Below are 22,708 nucleotides of genomic sequence, written 5' to 3'. Positions count from 1 at the left end.
TGAGGCCTAGAGAGGGCAAGCAATTGCCTCAGGGTCACACAGCAATAGCATCCAGCCTCCTGGCTTCCACAAGCATGCTGCTCCACAACCTCCACTCTGCATTTGTTGTTCCTTTCAGCAACCATGGTATTGGCACATCCCTTCTAACTGCTCCAAGCCCTAGAATGTCCGAAACCCAGCGACGGCTCCTTAGGGACAGCAAGGGTTGCTGGCCTAAAAGACCACCCTCTGAGAATGAGGTTCATTTCAGCTGGTCAGCACAAAGTTCCCAACAACTGGGAGGGTGGCCAAGGCCCACCAAGAACCAGGGAGTGGCCTTCCAGGCCTGGAGAACTGTCAGCAAAACATGGTTCTCTTCTCATTTTTTGTAAGGGGAAAGTATATTTTATATAAGTCAAGGATCCTGTGGACTCACAGGAGGGCAGTGGTCCTGCCATGAGGGGCCATGATGGGCCGATAAGGAAGGGTCTGGAATGGGCATCCCAAGGTATGTGCTAAGAGGAGTTGCTCCAACTGAATTCTCATAACCCCCATTGTGGAAATAGTGCTTGTGCTTCATAGGCTTTGGATGCCTCCTCCTGGGGACTCAGAAGTGCTGGGAAATATCCAAGGAGCTAAACAATCTTGTGGCTTGGACCCAGGGTCTTAATCCTTGTGGCAGGCCCTTTAAGCTTCCCACTTGAGCATCTCATCCATCCCTAGACATGGGCAGGGTGAAATCACCCTGCCCATTGTACAGATGGGCAAAGCGAGGCCGGGGAAGGGGTGCAGAGCTCATGTTGACACCGGGTGTCGCACTCACCAAGGGCAAAACTGAGTCCTGATCTGCCCCCCGAGACCCTCTCCGCCTGCAGTTTTCTGATGGTAACTCCTTCTAGTTGTCAGGCCACAAACCTCAGCATCATCATGATTTTTCTCCTCTCCCACCCCACGTCCACTCCATCAGCATATCCCGTGGCTCAACCTCAATTCTCCCACATCTCACCACCTCCTCCACAGCCCTCTGTTTGACCGCCATCGCCTCCAGTTGGACAACTGCAGTGGCTCCTCACTGGTCTTCCCAATCCTGCCTTTGTCTCCTTTTTGTCTATTCCCCATGTAGTGTCCACGGGGAACCTAAGGCAGATCGTGTCACTCTGACCCAAACCCTCTATGTCTCCATTGCCCTCAGAGCACAAAGTCCCTTGAGGGGCTGCAGGCTCAGGCCCTGTCACCTCCCTGACCTCACCACCGGCTCCCCCCACCCCTTGCCCTCCCTGCTCCAGACACCCTGGCCTCCTTCCCATTCCACAAATGCATCTGCATACACTCAGACCTCAGGGCCTTTGCACTGGCTGTTCCCTCTGCCTGGAACACTCTTCCCTCCAAACCTCATGGCTCTTCCCTCCCCTTGTTCAAAGCCACTGTTCAAATGCCCCCTTCTTGGGTCCCCGTCTCGCCCATCCAAGTGCTCCTGGGCCCCCAACTGCTGCTTCCTTTCCTTCTTTCCAAAGCACTCCCCACTTCCTGACACATTATATAATGTTCTTTATCATGTCCTTGTTTAATGGCTGAACCTCACCCCCACACCCCGCCCCCCCAGAATGTTATTCCCCACAGCAGGGGTCTTTGACCACCTTGTTCGCTGATACATCCCGAGCACTTAGACCAGGGCCTGGCACAGAGCAGACCCTCAGTAGATTTGTGTTTAACTGAATAGAACTGAGGGCCCATTAGGCGTCTAGCACAAGCGTCGGCTGCTGGGGCTCAGCCAGCACCTACTGTGCACCAGGCTCTGCCCACACTGCCTCACTGGGTCCTCAGCACGGCCCACGAGGGACACACTCTCCTTATCCCCACTCTACAGGTGGCAAAACCGAATTTCTGGGAGGGTGAGAGATTTCCCTGGGGACGAGAAGGCAGGGGCGCTTGGTTCCCAGGCCGTCATCTTCCCTGCTCTGCATGGGGCCCCAAATAGGCCCCCTCCTCCCCCGCCCCGAGTTGGACATAAAAATTCTCATGACACACAGTCTCGTGGCCCAAACCTCAAGCCCAACTCAAACAGCACAAAAATAGTTCTTCTATTTCAGCCACAAACTTTGTGAAGCCAAACCAGAGCCTTAGTGTGAACAAAGTGGCTGCCAAGGCCCCGATTCAGGAGCTACTACTAATACGAATGGCAGTTGCTTTTGGAGCACATAGGAGCTAAAGCTCACAGCCGCTTAATCCCTATAAGGGCCTTGGCCAATGAGCTGACTGATGCTTACTACGTGCCAGGCCCTGCGCCGGGGCTGGTGACACAGCGGTGGACGGGGTGGGTGACTCTCCTGCCCAAGCCGAGTGCAGTGACCAAGCCTTGGGGCCGGACATCTCAAGCTCAGACCCAGCTCTGCTCCTCCCTGGCCCTTTCATGTCGGGCAGTTACTTAACCTCTCGGCACCTTGGTTTTCCCATCTGTACAATGGGAACAATAATATCTACCTCTTGGGCTGTCGAGATGCCACCTGCCGAAGTGCTTAGAGTATCAGAGAGCAAGGCAGGTTGTTGTACTAGTTACTGCTATTGTTATCATTACTATCTGTGGAGGCAATGACAGAGCAAGGGATATAGCTGAGTAAGCAAACAGCAAGAAACTCTGTGGGGTTGGGGAGGAGAGACAGACTGACTATGTTTAGACATTTTCCATCAGAAACTCTGGTCATGGAGTCAAACAAACTTGGGAGGGTGAACTTGGAACACACAAAAAAACCAAGTGGTTTTTTTCATCATTCCATGGAGATGGAGCCTCTCAAACCACAGATCCTGGCAAGGAGGTTTCTAAAAGGGGTAGGCAAGGGACACACAACCAGCAGCAAGGGGAGATGGTCTTTCGTTTCGGGCTCCATGCTGTGTGGTGTCTTCCTGAAGAAGCTGCCAGAAGCCCCTGCCAGAGCTCACACCCCACAGGCTCCTGCAGCTTCAAAGCTACTCAGATGCATCAGCAGCTCCCCGCTGTGCTCTGAGCAGCAACCGCTACTGTGGGTGACGTAGTGGAGAGGAAGCCAGTTGCATGTCAGCCTCACAGGCTCCCGGGGCAGCCTCGTGGGGCATCTGGCAAAGCCTGGGGGAGTCTCTGCCACTATATCAGAGCCCAACCCCCAAAACCCAATCTAGGCACTGAGCACCCATTCTAAGTCCAGCCCTGTTCTAAGGACATTAATGACCCTTATCTTAATCCCCACGGTCCTGCAGATGGGGAAACTGAGGCACAGAGCGGTGACGTGACTTGTCAAAATCACCCAGCCAGTGAGAGGCTGAGCTGGGATTCCAAGCCAGAGCCTTCTCCTTCCAGAGTCCAGCTCGGCCCAGCACAACACTCTTTATAATCCTCCACCATGCAAAGCTTGACACGAATAAAGAGTTGCCTGTTGGCCAGCAAGACACCTCAACCCCGTGGGCCTCAGTTTCCCCATGTGAGAGATGAGAAGATTAGGCTCAGGAAGAGACTCAGGTTCAAACACAGGCTCTGGCACTTCTTCGCTTGGGGAACTGGGATGAACTACTTAACTTTTCTGGGCCTCAGTTTTCCTAACTGCAAAATGGGGATAATCTCCCCATAGGTTCTTGGAGGATACAATGAAACACCCATGAATGTTAGCACAGGCTCTGGATGTTGTCAGGGCTCAATGAGGAGGGTGGTGGTGGTGGTGGCTGTATTTCTTATTATTGCTATTGTTGTCACTGACAATGCAAACCACCGGATCCAAGCTGACAGCCCAACAAGATCAGAGGCCTTGGGATGGCCCGGCTAGGTTATCTCAGCCACAGAGGAAATTAAATAACCCAAAACAGACGTGGCAGCCACCGTCATCAGCTCTAGTTACTAATGACTTGAAACAGAAACTTCATCTCCCTCCCCCACTCTGCAGCTGACATGGGGCCAGCCGCAGGGGCTTCACGGGAGGGTGGTTTCTCCCTGTCCCCAGAAGCAAAAGGCAGCAGCATGGAGCACCCAGCCAGAAACAGGAAGCCACCGACGTCCCACCAACAAATGAAGACTTTAAAGAAAGCTGCTGCAGCCCATGCTTGGCCCGACTTCTAAGAAACTGACTTAGGAAATAACCTGAAATGAGCATAAAGATGTGAGACTGAGGACGTTTATCACCGAGTGGCACATAATTATGAAGATCCGGAAGCAACCTAAGTGTCCAACCACAGGGGACTGGCTTAATAAATCAAGGCTGAACGGCAAGCAGGAATAAAGAGGGGCCATTAAATGTCACGTTTACAAAGTGTTTTTAAATGAGGCAGAGGCAGACGTTCCTGTTATCAGTGGGAACACATAAAATGGGTATATTTGGCATTCATTCACTCACTCCCCATGAGGCTCTGCTAGGGATAAAAGTTAGGGTGGCAAAATGCAATGGGGATCCTGGATTGGATCCTAGAACAGAAAAAGAACATTAGTGGAGAATCAGATGAAATCTGAATAAAGCAGGGTCTCTCAGCCTGGGTGCTATTGACCTTTTGGGGCTGGATCATTCTTTGTAGTGGGGTGGGGTGTGGGCCATCCTGTGCACTGTGGGATATAGAGCGGCCGCCACCCACAAGGTGCCAGTAGCACCCCCCCCACCTTTGTGACAACTTAATACGTATATCCCCTGGGGGGCAACACCACCCCTGGATGAGAACCTCTGGAATAAAGGCTGGAGCTAATTACTCCTTAATTACACAGTTATGTGTTAATCACTCTTTCCATTGGACAAATCTACCACGGTTAGGCTAAGATATCAGGGGACACTAGGGGAACCTGGGAGAAAGGCACACAGGCACTCTGGCTTTGCTACTTTCTGTAAATCTAACAACAATTCTAAGATAAAATGTTTGTTAAACAAATGGGGGCTCTGGGACAAGAGAAGTTGGTGAGGGGCACTGTTTTTGACAGTGGTCAAGGAAGATCTCAAGAAGAGGGAACATCGAGCAGAGACCTGAGGGAAACAATGAATGAATGGCAAGATGAATGAATGATGCTCAACTATATGAAAATAAAATGGGGGTGGGCAGGTCCACCTGCCCTCTACTTGGACCCTTGTGAAGGTCTGCGTTTAGCCACTTACTCTGAACCTGATGTTGTCTTCCTGGGAAAGAAGAACTAACATTTGTTGAACAGCTTCTACGTTTCAGAAATAAGGTAAAGGTTTCACACGAATTGTCCCAGCAAGCAAATGGGGAAGGTGGGATCTTCCCATTGTGCAGAAGGGGAAGCTGAGGTTCCGGGAGGTGACGTAGGCTGTCCAAGACCACCTGGCTTTGTTGCAATCCAGGTCCAAAGCCGGTGGTTGTTCCACATTCCCGAGCTTCCCTGGGAGCTTAACAAGCAAGAGTTTCCGGCTTTATGTTCCAGACACAAAGGGCTAATCTAAGACCCTGGTCCGGTTACATCAGTCGCTGTCTTTGGCGACTTGGAGTGGCAGAAGAGTGGTGGGTCATTGGCAAAGCTGGGGGTGAGCCCGCGTGGTTCCTCAATACTCCAGGACGTGGTCACCCACAGGGGTCTGGGTGGCCAAGCAGAAATCTCTTGGCATCAATCTGGAAAAGACCTTCTAAACCACCTCCCCACCACCTCCTTATGATCCAGATGGGGAAACCAAGGCCCAAGGTCACATGGAGGATTGGGGCAAAGTCAAGCGAGGAGCTGTGTCTGTCCACCACACAACGCTGCCTCTGTTGAGGTTGAGTGCCCTGTCCGCCCCTTCCTTCTCACTCTCAGCCAGTTTCTTGAGCCTGCCATGGACCTACTGTGTGCTCTTGCTCCTTCTCATGCCCACCCCAGCCCTTTGCACATGCTGTTCCCTCTGCCAGGCACACCCTTCCCTAGACCCTCCCTAGCAACACCTGCCAACTCCTACTTACCCTCCAGGGCTTGGGTTCCTTGGGGAGGCTCTCCTGGAGTCCCAACTGTCGGGGTGAGCTACGACCCATAAATACACTGTGCACCACCCAACTGTAGCACATATGTGCCCTTTCTTCCAATTCCTTGTACAGGATCCCACCAGACTAGAAGCTCCACAAGATTAGGGTACCACGTGTGTCTCGTTCTCCCCTGTATTCAAGGATCTGATGCTACTTTGCAATTGCTTTTTGGTAAGTGTTTGTTGCATAAGCATAGGATTGTTGCCATTTGTTGAGATGCCCAGCACCCACACCAAGTCCGGGGGCCCCAGACTGACTCTTGGTCACCTCTGCAACCCCAACACTGAGCCCAGAGCCCAACACACAGCCAGACCTCAAGGGCACAGGTCCCTGCGGATGGCAGATTTCAAAAATACAAATGATTACAGGTGGTTTACTTTCTTCCTTGTGTTCCTGGATTTTCCAAGTTTTCTGCCATGTCTGTGTATGATTTGCTTGTCAAAAAACCAAAACTAAAATAAATCAAGAAATGTTGCACATATGAAAATGTTCAAATGTCCAAATCAAAGGATATGGACCAGGAAGAGTCACTGGGGGAAAGGAGGCTGCAGGGCACAATTTGGCTAAAGTCTTATTTTTAGAGCTCCGGAAAGTTCCCTGGGTGAGAAGGCATCTGAAGTATTTGCAAACATTCAGCAGGGGGAAAAATAATATTTCCCAAGATTTTTCCCTTCTGGGCATTCTCAACACAGTAGCAAATGTTCTGGAAAACTCCAAGACCCACCCATGACAATTCCCCGCCAAGACCCTCTGTTCACAGAGCCCTGATGAGTGTCACATGACCCAGTCACTGACACCCACCCCTTAGTTGCACAGTGAGGAAACGGAGGCCCAGAGAGGGGAAGTGACTTGCCCAGGAACACACAGCAGGTTAGCCTCAGAGCCAGGAATCAAAACCAGACCTGAAAAGTGCTTCTGCTTGGGTCCCCGACTTTGACATCTCACCAGAAAAAGTTTTGGGGTTTCTTCCCTGTTAAATGGAGCTAGGAACTCAATGTTTTTAATTTGGCTTAGTAAGTTCGTTGAAGGGAAAACTAAATCTACTATTCCTTTCATCTCACAAAAGAGAGAACATTGTGACACACACACACAAAGGTAGGAGGGATATAATTTCAAAAGAAAGAAGAGTCCTTTATATCAGAGAAATGTCACTTTTGGAAAAACTCACTAACACTGGCCTCGTTTTTCTTCCCCGAGGACAGGAAGAAAGTCCACTTCTGCCTGTGAACCGTGAGCTGCGTTTCAGCTCAAAACTTCCTGCTCTTTCCACAAGCCTGCTCTGACTCCCCAACAAGATCCCTTTATCCCTCTCCCCAATACGCCCTACGCCTTGTAACAACCACCGCGTCTTAGAGAAAACGGAACCACCACCACCCAGGGACAGACAGACAGCAGACCTGGCCTGCCCGGAAGGAGAAGAGGAAGCAAAATAGACAGTCTGTGTGTCTGCACTCACCCAGAGGTACCGCAGGAGTTTCAGCAAGCTGGGGCAGTAATAGTACTCCATTGCTGGCAGCCAGGGGTTGTGCCGCCAGCCTCGTGCACGCTTCCAGTTTTCCTCTGGAGGGGGCGGTTCTTATTCCCATACCGCCTGGCGCGCTGGGGGAGTCAAGTTCAAGGCGGCATGAATCATTCAGGGGCCGGCGTCTGACCAGGCGAGTGGAGGGACAGCCCCACTGACCGCCACGGCCGCTGGGAGACGGAGACCTGCTGCTGGGGTCACGTGAGCCCTGCCCAGGGCGTCTCTGGAGGCTCATCCAGCCGATATGTGTGTGTGTGCAAGTGTGTGTCTGTGTGCATGAGTGTGTGTGTACGAGTTTACATCAATGTGTGTGGTGTGTGTGTGAGAGCATGCATGTCAGTGTGTGTGGTATAAGTGTGAGTGTGTGGGGGTGAATAAGTAAGTGTATGTGTTTTGTGACATGTGTATGTGTCTGTGTGTGAATCTGTGTCCCCTAAACCACATGCCAGCAGGGAGGCCCCACCACTTCTTACAGGGAAAGGAAGTAAATTAACACAGGATCCTATCTGTTCACAGTCCCTCCTGACATTAATCAAGCTCTTTCTGACCCCAGTTTAGCTTCTAGTAGCCCTGGAAGGAGGGCTTGGTTGTCCTCATTTCACAGAGGGGCAAACCAAGGTCCAGAGAGGGCAAGTGACTTGTCCAAGGTCACACAGCAAGTTGGTAACTGAACCAAGACTGGAACTCAGGCCTCCCAGCCATGAGTCCTAGGTTCTGTCCACTGCTGTGGGTGGCCTGCCCGGTATGGAGGAGCAGGGAGAGAGGCTCCCAGAGACACCATCTGCCAGCCACATGGCATGGGGTGGGGGTGGGAGCACCAATTCTCAGGAACTAAAATGGCAAATTACAGCACCACCATGCACCTAACGCCAACCCAAGGCAATATTTCTCAGATGTTTCCTTCAAAAGAGCATGACCTTGGCAAGTCACTCCACCTCTCTCAGCCTCAGTTGTCCCTTCTGTAAACTGGGATGGATTATTTGAGAATTCAGTGAAGCAGGATAATACTACTACATTCAGTTTAGTTCTCACAATAATATCATGGAGGAGGTAAGATTATCTCCACTGTCCTCATGAAGAAACTGAAGCTCAGAGAAGAAAAGAGAGCTGCCCCAGGTTACCCAGAAATTACACAGGGAGGCAGCAGTTCAAAACCAGGCCTGTCGGACCCCGGCGTCCCCCACTCAATACCCCCTCCCCATAAGCTGAGGCTATAATCCAGAGACTGGCACTCAGTGAGCGCTCAATAAATGAGGGCCTGATTTTGAGGCAGGGCAGGGTTTCCCACTCCTGAGAGGGGAGAGAAGCAGGGAGGGAGGCCGGCAGGATGGCACCTGCCAGCCGGAGCTCAGAGCAAGCCCCCACCTCCCAGCCGAAGCTCTGCCCCACCCGTGCACCCACCCAGACACCCCAGGCCCCATCTGTGCTGCACAACCCAACTTTGGGCAGAGCAGCAAACAGGAAACCCAGCTGGACAACAGAGCGGGGAGGGCTGAGCTTGGCAGCTGAGGAAACCACGGGGTGGACTTCAAAGCTCTTCAGAGCTGTCCTGGGGCTTCATTGATTCTCGATTCTTGGCACCCACATCCAGCAGGCGCCGGGTCCCCGCTGCTGGCCGACTGATGATAGTCGGTGGAAGACTGGCCCCAGCTAATGGCACAGCTGATGGCACCACCAGGGGCCCTGCTTACTGCCCAGCTGGTTGGTACAGCCTGAAGGTCAGGCCCCATTGCCTGTTGGGGTAGCTGGGGTTTTGGTCCTTGCAGACTGACTGGATGACAGTGGAGCCTGGGTCGCAGGCCCTGCTACTGGAGCTGGAAATGCAGCCCCTGCTGACCAGCACGCTGACGGCCCTCAGAAGAGGCGGACGTTGAGGTTAGCAATGGCTTCCCAACCAGCGCCTGCCAACAGGAGCCTCCTGGGGCCCTCCCCTTGTAGCCGACAGGGCCAATGTGAGCGGGGAGGCTGCTGTTGATTACTGAGCCCCAAATGGCCTGAGAAGAAAGCAATGGGATGGAAGGGCTGGAGAGCGTGAGAGCCAGGGCGAGATGCAGGGATGAGGAGAGAAGCAGACGTGGCCTCAGAGGCTCAGAAGAGACGGCAGGTGGAGGATGGAGGGAGCAGAAAGCAGCAGGCCAGAGAGGCACAAGGTGGAGGGGCCAAGGAGACACCAGGACGGGAAATATAGAGGGAGGGAGAACAGGACAGAAGAAAGAGGGAGAGAGGGGAGAGGCAGGGAAGGGAGAAGAGAAAAAAGGGTGCTGAGAGAAAAACATCCAGCACATGGAGCCAAGATGGACAGAGAAACAGGCAGGAAAAGGAACAAACTCAAAGGAAGTTGGAGCGAGTGAGCGAGACAGATGGCATGAGAGGGAGTTGAGGACGAAGAGAACAGAGCACAGTTGGGAGAAAGCTGGAGGGAGGTGACATGAAGAGAGGCAGAGAGCCAAAGAGACGATGACGGAGACGGGGCTGGGGCATGAAGAATAAAGAGAAAATTGCCAGACGCAGCAAGTCCAAGATGGAGGCAGGGTGAACCTGAGACGAGGAGGGTGGGGTGGGCAGGACCATAAACGGGGAGCCCAGCAGCCCCATCTGCCAGCCCCAGATGGCTCCCACCTCCCCCGACCCCAGGCCAGGAGGAGCCCCACCCAGTCCCCATGCACCAGCTCCATCCAGTCGGCCACCACTGGCCCCATAGCCCAGGCAGCAGAGCCCGGGAATGGGGAGCTGGCAGTGGAGTGTGCCCGGCCTCCCCCCATACAGCCCATCTGGCTCTGCAAGCATAGACGTGGGTTCTTGCTGGACTCGTTCTGCTCTGGGGCCCACATGAGGACTGCAGGGCGGGCACTGATACACCCCTGTGGTCTCCCCCAGGGACCCTTCTCCATCGGGCCAGGGAGCCGCCCACAAGCACAAAGCTGACCCAGGCCCCACCACTCCCTGCGCTTGGGATGCCTGGCTCCCCATCACGCTTGGGAGAAAGTCCACACTGCTCAGGGGGTCCCCGAGGCCCCTGCCACCCTCCCCGACCACCCCCTCCCCTGCACCCCAGCCCCTCTGGGCATCTCTGAGCCTCGCTGTTTCTCAGTCCAAAGCAACCTCCCCCCTTCAGGGGTGGACTGGTGAGTGCACATCCTGGGATGTGGGCACGAGGCCTCAAAGGGTCTCTATAGATGCAACGAAGTTAAGGATATCACACAGGGGGCCCTGAATCCACAACGAGTAGCCTTCTAAGAGACAGAGAGAGGCAGGCACTCGTGTGGAGACAGAGACAGAGACTGGAGCGACGTGGCCACAAGCCAAGCAACACCTGGAGCCCCTGGAAGCTGGAAGAACGTGGGATGGATTCTCCCCTGGAGCCGCCGGAGGGACCGTGGCCCTGCTCTCACCTTGGTTTTGAACTTCCAACCTCCAGAACGGTGAAAGAATACATTTCCACTGTTCAGAGCCACCAAGTGAGGGGTCATTTGTTACAGCAGCCAAACGAAACTGATACATCCCGCCCCCTTCCTCTTTACCTGGTGTAGGCCCACCCCATTGGGGCCTCTGGCCCAAATCGAAGCACCTGTGCCCCCTCCAGCAGCACCAACCCGGGCTAAAGAAAGCAGGGCCCCCAGCCACAGGCCTCCCAAGCCACCTGCTCCGGTGAAACATCCCTCATCCTTGCAAATCCTCTTCCATCCCTCGCTCACAGCTCCAAGGACCACACCTGGCCACAGCAGGTCTTCAGGCAATTTGTATTGATGTCATTCATTCATTCATTCATTCATTCAGGAAAGACTGTACAAACAATAATGTAAATCGACTGCAAGTGCTTAGCTTGTAGCAGAAATCTCTCACAGGCAAAGAAGATTGGGGTTGTTAAAATTCACATCAGCATTCAAGGAAAACAAGCATGACTGGTTGTTTGGGTGTTGGGTTTTTGGGGGAAGGGGAGGGGAGAGGAGAGGTGCACTATTTTATTTATTTGAATTTGTGGCTGACATTTAAACATCAGAGGAATTTCATGTAACAATGAAGATTTCCGGCTTCCTCAGAGAAATGAGACGCCCTGGCCCATAGGCTTGCATTCCTGTGTGGGGACTGGTAGGAACTGCACAGAGGCTGCCTGGGGACTGGCTTGGCCCCATTTGCCCCATGTCCCACGGCCAGGGCACAGACTCTTCTCTGACCCTTGCAGACATCGGAATTTATGACCCTCTAGGAACCCAGGCAGACAATCGTTCATCACACATGCCCAGCACACCTTCTGCGGGCCAGAATGGTGCCCACGCAGCCCCACCTGAGACAGCCGGAGGAGTCTGCTCGACCCCTGCAGGCCCATCAGCCATCAGGGTATACCCATGGCCAGCAGCTCTGCTTCTTGGCTCAGCCTTCAATGTTCTTCGCCTTATGGCCTCAACCTATTCGAGCCAAACCCAGTCCTCAACCATGCATGGATCCTCATCTCCCTGCCTTTGCTCAGGCAGGGCCTCTAACTGGAATGCCCTTTCCCTCTGTGGAAATTCAACCATCTTTCAAGCCCAATGCAAATGGTGCCTCCTCCAGGAAGCCCTCCAAGCCAGGCACCTCTGATTCCATCTCAGGGGTGGAGCCAACCCACGGGGCCTGAAGGATGTTATCCACTGCAGGATGACTGAAATCACTTAAAACACAACTGGGAAGTAAAACAAAAAAAGGAGAATACTTTTCAGCCCCTCAGTCCCCAGCCTGGTCTGGCCGCTGCCTCCTGGGCCCTGACTGGTTCTCCATCTGCCATGTGTAGGAGCAGACGGGGGCGACTGGGTCCAGGAAGACAGGATCGAATGGTAAGAAGGAGCCAGCCCAACACAAAGGACCGAAGTACTGGTGCACGCTATAACACACGGGAAAGAGGCCGGACACCAAAAAAACACATACTGTATTTACAGAAAATGTATAGGGTGTGTATAGGCAATGTCCAGAAAAGGCAAATTTAAAGAGGCAGAAAGTGGATTAGTGGTTGCTGGGGGCTGAGGGGTGACTGCTAATCAGTACAGATTTTCTTTCTAGGGTGATGAAAATATTCTGGAATTAGACAGCGGTGACAGTTGTGCAATTCTGCAAATTTACTAAAAATTATTAAATCGTACATTTAAAACAGGTGAATTCTATAGTATTAGGCCTCAATAAACTATCGAAGAAGGGGTGGGAGAAGGAAGGAGAAAAAAGTGGAGGAGGAAGAGGAAGGGGCAGCCACACCAAGAACCAAGGGAGGAGGGAACCGTGGGAGAAAAAGGCATGTGGTGGGAACGTGTGTGGCCTGCAGGGCCTGAGCCCTTCCGGAGAACTCTCTCCCCACTAATTTATCAAACCTCAGTGGAACTCTGTAGGGAGTTAAATGGTTCTCACCACCACCCAAAGATATGTCTACCTGGAACCTGTGAACGTGATCTTATTTGGAGAAAGGGACTTTGCAGATGTCATTAAATTAAGGATCTCAAGATAATCCTGGATTTTCCAGGTGGGCCCTGACCCCAGTGATGCTGTCCTTATGAGAGAGAAGAGGAGAAGGCACAGGGACAGGGAGAGGCAGAGACTGGAGTGATGCAGACACAAGCCAAAGACTGCTGGCCACTACCCTGGGGCCTCCAGAAGGAACCCACCCTGCCCTCACCTGGAGTTCAGACTTCTGGGCTCCCGAACTGTGAGAGAATGTTTCCTTTGTTTTCAGCCACCTGGTTGGTGGTCATCTGTGATGGGAGCCCTAGGGAATGAATGTCAGCACCTGCAAGGAACTGGGCAGGGAGGCAGGTGGGAGCAGGGGTTCGCATTCAGTCTCAAGTTCAAATCTCAACTCTGGTCCTGCCACATGATGTCACTGTGAACAACCTGCTTCTTTGAGCCTCAGTTTCTTCAGATGTCAAATGAGGCTGATAACGACAACAAATTCATCCCTCCCAGGGCTGACTGCAAGTGCTCAATCAGTGAAAGCCTGGAGGACTGCGAGCTGAGCATTGGGGACACTGAATGAGGCTCAGCGTGGCAGGATTCTTGCCCTCGGGGAGCTCACAGTCTATGGGGAAAAGCACTTGGGAATGAATTACAGCACCGGAGGCTCCAGGGCCTGAAATGGAGCAGTCACAGGAAAGGATGCAATCCAGGAGGGCTCCTTAGTGGAGGTGTCATGGAACTGAAGCTTGAAATATGACAAAATGTTTCCCTTTTCCAGACACCCTGAATTCAAGCAGAAGAGTCAGCGTCTCTGTAAATACGTATGCTTCAGTCAGAGATGCTATTTCTATATTCATAGGTCTTTCATTTCAGGTTACCACCCCCTCACACACGCACACACAAATAATTTTTTCAGAGAAGAAACATAATCAGTGAAAATAAATGGGGCAGTCAGAGCTGCAGAGATGGAAACTAACCAGGGGTCTGAAAGGGAACGGAGCTGAGTGGAACAAGTACCCAAACCAGTGGCATGCATAAAAAAAAGGCCTGAATGGCCACAGAAAACTTGACTTTTTGAGGTTTCAGAAGTTAAAAATAATAAAAACTAAATATTGAACCCAGATTGCCTCCATCCTGCCCTCTGGTGGTCACTTTTGAGTATTGCACACAGAAAGCTTCACCTTCTTTAATCTGGAAGGTGGGATGGGGGAAAGGCGGGAAACTCGCACCCAGCCCACCCCCCCACACCACCCCACAAAAGAGCACTTGATCACTTCCAATGCAGTGGGAATGTGGACGCTTCCACTAGAGCCTGGCTGCCCTGGATTGAGGGCTAGCCCTGGCACCTGCCAACTGTGGCCATCACTTCACTTCCCCAAGCCTCAGTCTCCCCGTGGGAGTTGTGGCAAAGAGTCAGAGAGATCAGGTGCATGAAACAAGATCTCCAAGACCTGAAGTGTTCACTGAAGGCATCTGGGTGTGGCCAGACCCACCCACCTGCCCGCACCAGTGTCTAAATCTAAAAAAATAATTTTTTTGTTCCAACAGATAAAAATTGTAAATTTCACATTAAAATTAAGGACGCCAGTTTTGCTTGAAAAATTTGATGATCCAGCTACTTCAGGTGGGGATGGGCTGGATACAGGGGTATATCCTTTCCCCATTTATCACTGAATCCCCATTCCTCTCTGACATCTGGGGCCTGCAAATCTGGATTCAAAAACCCCAAGGTGGCCAGCATGCATTTGTCTGAGGCCTGACATTTAGGGAGACTTCTGAGGGCAGTTTGGAGCCAGACTCTTGATCCTTGAAGCCTTCTCCTTCAACTAAATTATCCATTTTCCCTCCAAGTCCTCCTCTTTGCCCCTGTGATACGGGGCCACCTGGAGAGCACTGGGGTGAAGAGTAGGGGAATGGGGCAGAGAGGAGGTCAGTTCCTGGAGCAGTTATCTGGCAGGACAACAAATCACTGCTGCAACACAAGCTACAGAGGCTCCCAGTGCCTGCTTGGGCTGGTCCTTCTCCCTGGGATGCCATTTTTTGCCTCTGTCTACCTGGCCACCTTCTACTCACCTGCCAAGACCCATTTTAAATGGTACCTTGAGATTTCCTTGCTGCCCTGCAACCAAGCCAAGGGAGAACCAACTAGTAATGGCCTCCTGCATCAGGTTAGTTAGCTGTGCACACATCTGCCTCCACTATTCGGCTGTACTCGCTCACTCATTCAACATATATTTATGTTGAATTGAATAATGATCTTCTCTGAAGCAAAACATTGTTCTAAGTACTGACAGCAATGGAAGTGAGCAAGAAAGTCAAGAACGCTGCAATTCTCCTTTCTTGGAGGAGACAGAAAAGAAAGGAAGTTAGAATGGTGGAGACATTTAAGCAGTAGATTGGGATTATGAAAACGACGGGGGTATTCATAATACCAAAAAGTGGAAACAACACAAATATCCACCAACGGATGAACAAAATAGAATAGCCATATATCTACACAATGGGAGAATTCAGCAAAAAAATTTTTAAATGAAGTTCTGATACATCCATACAAGATGGATGAGCCTTGAAATCATTATGCTAAGTGAAAGAAGCCAGATACAAAAGCCACCTATTGAATGTTTCCATTTATATGAAATTTCCAGAATAGGAAAAAGAAAGTAGATTAGTAGTTGTTTGAGGAGGGCTGGAGGGATGGGGGGTGGTGAGTGGATAGAAAGACAATGGAAAACTATACATCACTGAGTGTCAGTGACGACTAAATATAATATGGGACACTGGATGGGAAGATGAGATTCTGGAACAGAAAATGGACATTAGGTAAAAACAAAGGAAATCTGAATATGGTATGAACTTTTGTCAATAATAATACATCAATATTGATTCACTGATTCTAACAAATGTACCATAATAATGTAAGATGTTAATAACAAAGGGAACTGGGCATTGGATATATAGGAACTCTTTATAATATCTTCTCAAAATCTAAATCTGTTCTAAAAAATAGTCTACTTTTTAAAAATACTGATGCCCAGCCCCACCTCCAGACATTCTGATTTAATTGGTTAGAGTGCAGTCTGGGCATCGGGGTTTTGAAAAGCTCCAAGAGTGATTCTACCATGAAGCAAAGTCTGAGAACCACTATCCTAGAGGAAAAGCACTGCTTCAGAGCTAGGAAGATATTTGGAAAGAGCCATGAAGAAATTTAGAAATAGCTTAAGAAAAAAAAAAAAAAAAAAAGGCCTTGGGTGGTTGAAACACAGATACAATAAACTCTGGAGCAAGAGCTCTTGGAGTATTTCTGAAATTTAGAAAATCATAAATAAAATCTTCCAAAGCAACTCCTGCGTGTGTGTGTGTGAGTGTATGTGTGTCAACACATACTTCTATACCAGGGTTGGCAAATATTTCACACTCACATCTCCATCCTTCCTGACCCATGCTCATGGCAGACATCACTAATCAATTACAATATCACCTCTCCCTGAGCCTAAATTTGGTCCCAGAGTCCTTTTCAACACATTGTACCACTTCAGATAAAGCCCATTTTCCACCCTTGCTAAGCAGGTGGTGGGTGGGGCCACCTGGGCAAAGGTGATCGGATGTTCAGACCCCAGGATTCCTGGGGTGCTGGCTGACGCAGCCGGTGGCAGAGCAGCTGCTGGATTCCTGAGCTGGAAGGGTCCAGGCCTGGATATCAACCACTCTGCGAAGACCCAGAAACTGGGCTCTCTGTCCCCTTATCCCACCAAGTTGTGACCATACCCACGGCTTTCTTTATTTGCACCAGAGCAACCCATCCTTCGGGATCCACCTCCTCCTCACTGCCCATCTCATCCCAGTGTCCCCTCCTCTGCTCTCCAGTGCACTGACCCTCTGTGCCCACCCAGCTCAGACCCAGGGAACATGTACGCCACCCCACTGAGCAAACCCACACCCTTCCCACGTCCCTCCATCAGAGACCCTCACCCAGACAGCTCTTCAGAGAAGACCAAGTGCCCTTCCATGCACCATGGCATTTCATTCATCCCACATCCACTGAGCCGACAGTGACGACAGTGATGGTGAGCATTCTTCCCATTTTCAAAAGAAGAAACTGGGGCTCCAAATGGTGGAGCTGGACCTGGAATCTGGATCTTCTACCATATCTTAAAAGTCCTCAACTTATGTTGTCTCAAAAACACAGCCAGAGGGTATTAAGACCCATTCCATTGCAAAGAGGGATGTGCCACCATCACGCCCCACCAAAGGCCCAGCTCTACCTGGTGTTAGCAAGGACAGCAGCAAAAGGAACTCTAACACACCACTGCTGGGGTATAAACTGGTACAACCACTCTGGAGAACTGTCTGGCATAATCCACTAAAGTTAAACATATGCATCTTTTCCAGTTTGCTAAAGCTGCTGGAATGCAAATATACCCGGAACGGATGGGCTTTTATAAAGGGGATTTATTAGTTCACAAGTTTATAGTCCTAAGGCCATACAAGTGCCCAAACTAAGGCATCAACAAGAGAATACGTTCACTGAAGAAAGGCTGATGGCGTCCGGAACATCTTTGTCAGCTGGGAAGGCACATGGCTGGCGTCTGCTGGTCCTTTGCTCCCAGATTGTGATGCTTTCAGCTTCTGATTCCACTGGCTTTCTCTTTAAGCATCTGTGAGTTCTCACTTAGCTTTTCCAGGGCAAACTTTGGGCTCCATCTCTCAGCAACTCCAAACATCTTTCTGTCTTTATCTCCAAGCGTCTGGATATGTGTTGGCTCTTAGCTCTCTTAAGGACTCCAGTAAACTAATCAAGACCTACCCTGAATGGGCAGGGTCACATCTCCATGGAAATAATCTAATCAAAAGGTCCCACCCTCAATAGTGGATTAAAAGAACATAGTCTTTCCTGGGGTACATAACAGTTTCAAACTGGCACAGCATCCTCTACTACTCAGCAATTCCTCTCCTGAATACACACCCAACAGGTGTAAGTCTACCCAAAGACGTACAAAAATAGCAGCCCTATCTGTCACACCTCGAAATGTCCAGCAACAGCAGAATGGCAAACACACTGCAGCATGTGCACATAACAGGATATGCACAGCAATGCAAAAGTACAAACCACTGCTACAAGCAACAGCATGGGCAGAGCTCACAAACATTTTGTTGCTGAAGGAAGCCAGACCCAAAAGAGAACAAGCCGTGTGCTTCCATTTATATGATCTAGAATAGGCAAAAAACTCATCTAGGGTGAGAGAACCAATCAATGGCAGAATGGTGACTAAGAAGGGGCTTGTAGAACTTTCCTCGGGCCTGAGAATGTTCCACATCGTGTTATGAGGTTGGGTAGCGGTTACATGTGCAGGCACGTATGTCAAATGCATCAAGCTGTAGATTTAAGACTGGTGCACTTTACTGCATAAAAATTATACCTCAATAAGAAGGAAATGAGTAAAGGACCCCAATTTGGAAAGCACAGGTTAGACCAAATTAAATGTGTTTTTTGTTTGTTTGTTTTTGTTTTTTTTACCATAGGACTGCCCAGAGCCTTTAAAATACCTAAAAATACTGTGCCTCTTGAATTATTTGACTGGAGCCACACCCCTACCACCTTTCTCCATCTCTTGCCTGGAACCAGTCCTGGAAGAGTCTCCCGCGCATGCTGCCTTGAGGATGATTGTTAATGGCCTTATGACAGCCATATGGGGGGGGGGGGGCAGGGCAGAGATCGGCAGTTGCATCTCTCCCCATCCACTCCACCTTGTCCGATCAAGTTTCCATTAAGGGTGCCAGGAGCCCACTCGGTGCATGCGACGCCACCCCTCCGGGCCCCGCCCCCTCACCTGTGAAACGGGGGAAACGTATCGTGTGGATTCATGGGAAGGGCAGCGGCGGCGCGCCTGGCTTTCCTCCCAGCTGCCTTGGGAACTCCCAGCACTCGCGATCCCGCACGGCTACACCAGGGGGCGCGCGCGCGCCAGGTAGGCGTGGGCTCCGCCAGGGATGCTTTGCAAGGGGCGGCGGCGGGTGTCCTCGGCACCCGGCTGGGGCCCGGGGTACCCACAGATCCCTGGGAGCCCCAGGCTGCGATGATGAAACCGAATCTAGCCCGGCAGATTGCCGACCTTCTCCCGCCCAGGAACCTGCCCCCAAGAAAGAAGCCCCTTCCCCTCCTTGGGTGGAAAGAACTCTGCAGGGGTTGAGCCCACAGACCTGGATTCAATCCAGGCGTCGCTGTTTCCTCGCGGTGTGTCCTTAGGTCAGTCACCTCCCCTCTCTGAGTCTTGGCTTCTCTAAAATAGGCATCTTCCTGGACTGAGGGATCTAGTGAGGTCACTCAGGGAAAAAGTGCTGGCGTGGGAGGGGCTAGGAAATGGGGCTCAGCTAGTCTCATAAGGGAACCAGAGGGAGAACGAGCACCCATCTCTTGGGGTCTGTGAGGATTAAATGGGATAATGTCTGTACAGGGATTATAGCACAGTGCCTGCCGCTTAGAAAACTCAATTCAAGGTCACAGTAATAACAGCAAAGTCTTATAAAGCACCTACTAAGCGTCAGGCACTGCTCATTGTGCCTTCCCTGCTTCACAGCATCTCTAACAGGTAGGTTCTATTATTATCCCCATTTTACAGATGGGGTCACAAAGGGACAGAGATGTTAAATAAACCCACTCAAGGTCACGTGGCTGGGTAAGCAGCAGAATTGGGATTTAAACCCAGGACATCTGGCTTAGGATATGTGCTCTTTTCCTTTTTAATGTGTGCACATTATACTTCAATTTTTAAAAAGTTTTTTTTTTTTTTTTTAGTGGTCTTGCTCAGATCGCTTCAACAGCCTCCTCAACGGTCTCCCTCCCTCTGGCTCACACAATCCGTCTCCACGATGTCCACCAGAGGGCGCTCCACACCGTGACTCTGAAGCTGTTAGTCCCAGGCTCCTCAGTGCTTTGGGCTGGAGATCAAGCCTTGTGGGCTTTCCCTGGCCTCATGCGTACCACTCCCCAGGAGACCCCCTTGCAGCTCCGGGGGAGCCCCGTTCCTTCCCCCAGGCCTCTCTGTGAATGCACACACGCTGTTACCCACAACTGAGGCCCTTCCCCTTGGCAAATGCCTTCTACCTTGCTCCGGATTCCTCCAGATGCTAGGACACCTCCCCCCAGCAGCCTGCACTCCCCCCAAACCAGCTTCCTCACCGCAGTCACAAGGCCCAGTGTGATCTGACCCCTGCCAGCTCTTTCCACGCCAGTACCGATGCCCTGCTTATTATAACAATAATAATGAACATTATTATTATTAAGCACTCAAAGCCCCTTTGCATGTACTGGTCCTTCTGCCTGATACTCTCCCTCTGATGCTTCTACATGGCTGGTTCCTCATTCTCTGTTCAAACAGGAAGGAGGAGCTAGAAATGAAAGATCGAATATGAATTACCAGAAATAAATCATCAGAGATTGTGCTTAAATACAAGTTAGGAATACGGGTTTCATGTTTCTTTTTATTTGCCAAGCATATGGACTCTTCTCCGCATAATATGTTGTTTGTCATTCCCACAGTTAATGCTGGACATATATTCATGTCACGTTGATTTAAACATGTGTCAGGGATGCTGCTTAACTGAAAGGGACTAATTTGCTTCACACAGCAGGATATCCAGAGGTGAGCAGCTCTGAGATGCCCTCCCTGACCACCTAATATGAAACAGCCCCAGTTGCTCTTGATCTCAACACCCCATTTTATATTCTTCACTGCCCTTGGCACCATCCTGAAAGCCTCTTTTATCTATTATTTATTTTTTGGTCTAGTGTCTGTTTCCCCACACTAGAGTATGAGCTCCAGGAAGCCAGGAACCATGTATGTCTTGTTCCCCGCTGCACCTGAAGGGCCAAGAACAGTGTGTGACACATAGTAGGTGCTCAATAGATGTTGAATGAATGAATGAATAATGGAATGACTAGCACTTATCATCCTGGGTTATGTCATTACTTGGTTACAGTCTCCGAGAATGTCAGCAATTTCAGGACAGAAATAGACGTACTTGTTTTTATATCCTGAGCACTTTGCATGTACAAATAACTGGGAAGAGGATGGATGGATGGACAGATGGATGGATGGATGGACATATGGATGGATGGACAAATGAGCAGTTGAGTACTGGGTAGGTGAGCAGGTGGGTGGGTGAATGGATTGATCGGTAGATGGATGAGTGGGTGGGTGGATGGCTAGAGAGAGAGATGGGTAAATGAATGACTATAAAATACCTCAATGCCTCTCAGGCACAACCTCCCATTTATATTTAAGACTTAGAAAACAAAAGCTTTGGGGTCTGGCTGGTTTAATCAGCTGAAATAAAAGTTGCTCAATTCTTCTCTAGCCCTTTCAACCCAGCAGTAAAAGACAAGAAGCAAATAACACCTGGAATTAGCATGTGTCAGTGAATTCCTGGGCTTCCTGGGAACCCAGGGCCCTGCCCAGATCTGGCCACTGACCTCCCCACTCACTCTCCTAAACCTGATGTGTCATCCTGACTCACCCAGGCAGAGAGGGTCCCCTGGCCTTTGGGCCAGCTCCACCCTTTCTGTATCTTCTACTTCAGCCTTCCTCGCCTCTCTGAGCCCTGCTCCCAGCAAACTGGGAGCCTATAAGGGTGGGGCTTGTGTCTTCCGTCCCTGCAGCCCAGTGCCCAGCAAGCATCTCACGTCCCAGCAGACAGCCCCTTGGCACCTTTTCTCTCTTGGCCCTTATCCTGGTTTGGAGACCCAAAGCTTCCTCGTCAACAAGTAGACAAACTCCATCTTCTTTCACACTGTGTAATAAACAATGCTAGCCAAATGACTAATGGCCATTTTCAACTTGGCCAAGTTCCATGACAGAGGCTGGAAGGCTTGAACACTCACTTTCCTAGACTCCCTTGCAAGCTAGATGTGGCCACGCAAACCAGTTCTAGCCCACCATATGTGGAAAGCTGCAGGAGGGTGCTCTAGGGAAAGCTTTTGGTCTCTTGACTGAAAGGACAGACCTAGCTGACATGGCCCTTCTGCTTGGAATGGTGGCAGTCGTATGGGGACCGCGAGGCACAACGCCTGAGGGAAAATCCAAGAGGCTCTCAAAGACGCTGAACCCAGCCAGCATCTGCTCACCTCTGGAAATCCTGCTGTGTGAAGCAAATTAGTCCCTTTCAGTTAAGCAGCATCCCTGACATATGTTCAAGTCAACGTGACATGAATATATGTCCAGCATCGACTGTGGGAATGACAAATAGCACACTATGGGGAGAAGAGTCTGCATGCTTGGCAAATAAAAAGAAACATAAAACCCGTATTCCCAACTTGCGTTTAAGCACAATCTTTGATGATTTATTTCTAGCAATTCATATACAGTCTTTCTTTTCGTGCTCCTCCTTCCTATTTGAACACCCAATCAACCAGCTGAAATTTAAAGAGAATCTCTAACTAGGACCAACGATGTGTCCTTTGGAAGAGTACCTCGCAAGGCCTCCCTCATCTCAAGTTGATTACTGTTCTGGTTTGCTAAAGCTGCCACTATGCAAAATCCAGAAATGGATTGGCTTTTTATAAATGGGATTTATTAGGTTACAAGTTTACAGTTTTGTGGCCTTAAAAGTGCCCAAACCAAGGCATCAACAATAGGATACCTCAATGAAGAAAGGCCAATGGTGTCCGGAACACCTCTGTCAGCCTGGAAGGAGCATGGCTGGCATCTGCTGGTCTTTTGCTCCCAGGTTCTGGTTTCAAAATGGCTTTCTCCAAAATGTCTCTGGGCTTCTGTCTCTCTTAGCTTCTCTCTCTCAGCATCTGTGCATCCTTGCTTGTTCTCCCAGGGCGTTCCTCTCTAAGCA

At 50.6% G+C, this 22,708-nt stretch overlaps 1 protein-coding gene and 1 long non-coding RNA gene across 6 annotated transcripts in view; one reads left to right on the top strand and one right to left on the bottom strand.

Moving 5' to 3' along the window:
* KIAA1671 (KIAA1671 ortholog) overlaps positions 1 to 22,708 on the bottom strand; it is a 205,564-nt gene that overhangs the window by 103,028 nt on the left and 79,828 nt on the right. Inside the window, exon 1 of one of the 5 annotated variants that reach the window (XM_037817436.1) lies at positions 7,388 to 7,604. The exons of the other annotated variants lie outside the window; for them this stretch is intronic. Coding sequence (XP_037673364.1) covers positions 7,388 to 7,438 — 51 coding nt within the window. The 5' untranslated portion in view covers positions 7,439 to 7,604. Of the gene's footprint in view, positions 1 to 7,387; positions 7,605 to 22,708 lie in introns of those variants that run through there. 5 annotated transcript variants of the gene reach the window in all.
* Positions 18,863 to 20,173, top strand: LOC119519657. The gene is made up of 3 exons (XR_005214062.1): positions 18,863 to 19,112; positions 19,486 to 19,542; positions 19,662 to 20,173. It is a non-coding gene; the product is annotated as an uncharacterized LOC119519657 (long non-coding RNA).

The sequence above is a fragment of the Choloepus didactylus genome, chromosome 23 (assembly GCF_015220235.1).
Source record: "Choloepus didactylus isolate mChoDid1 chromosome 23, mChoDid1.pri, whole genome shotgun sequence".
Lineage (NCBI taxonomy): Eukaryota > Metazoa > Chordata > Mammalia > Pilosa > Megalonychidae > Choloepus > Choloepus didactylus.
This window is presented reverse-complemented; position numbering and strand designations above follow the sequence as displayed.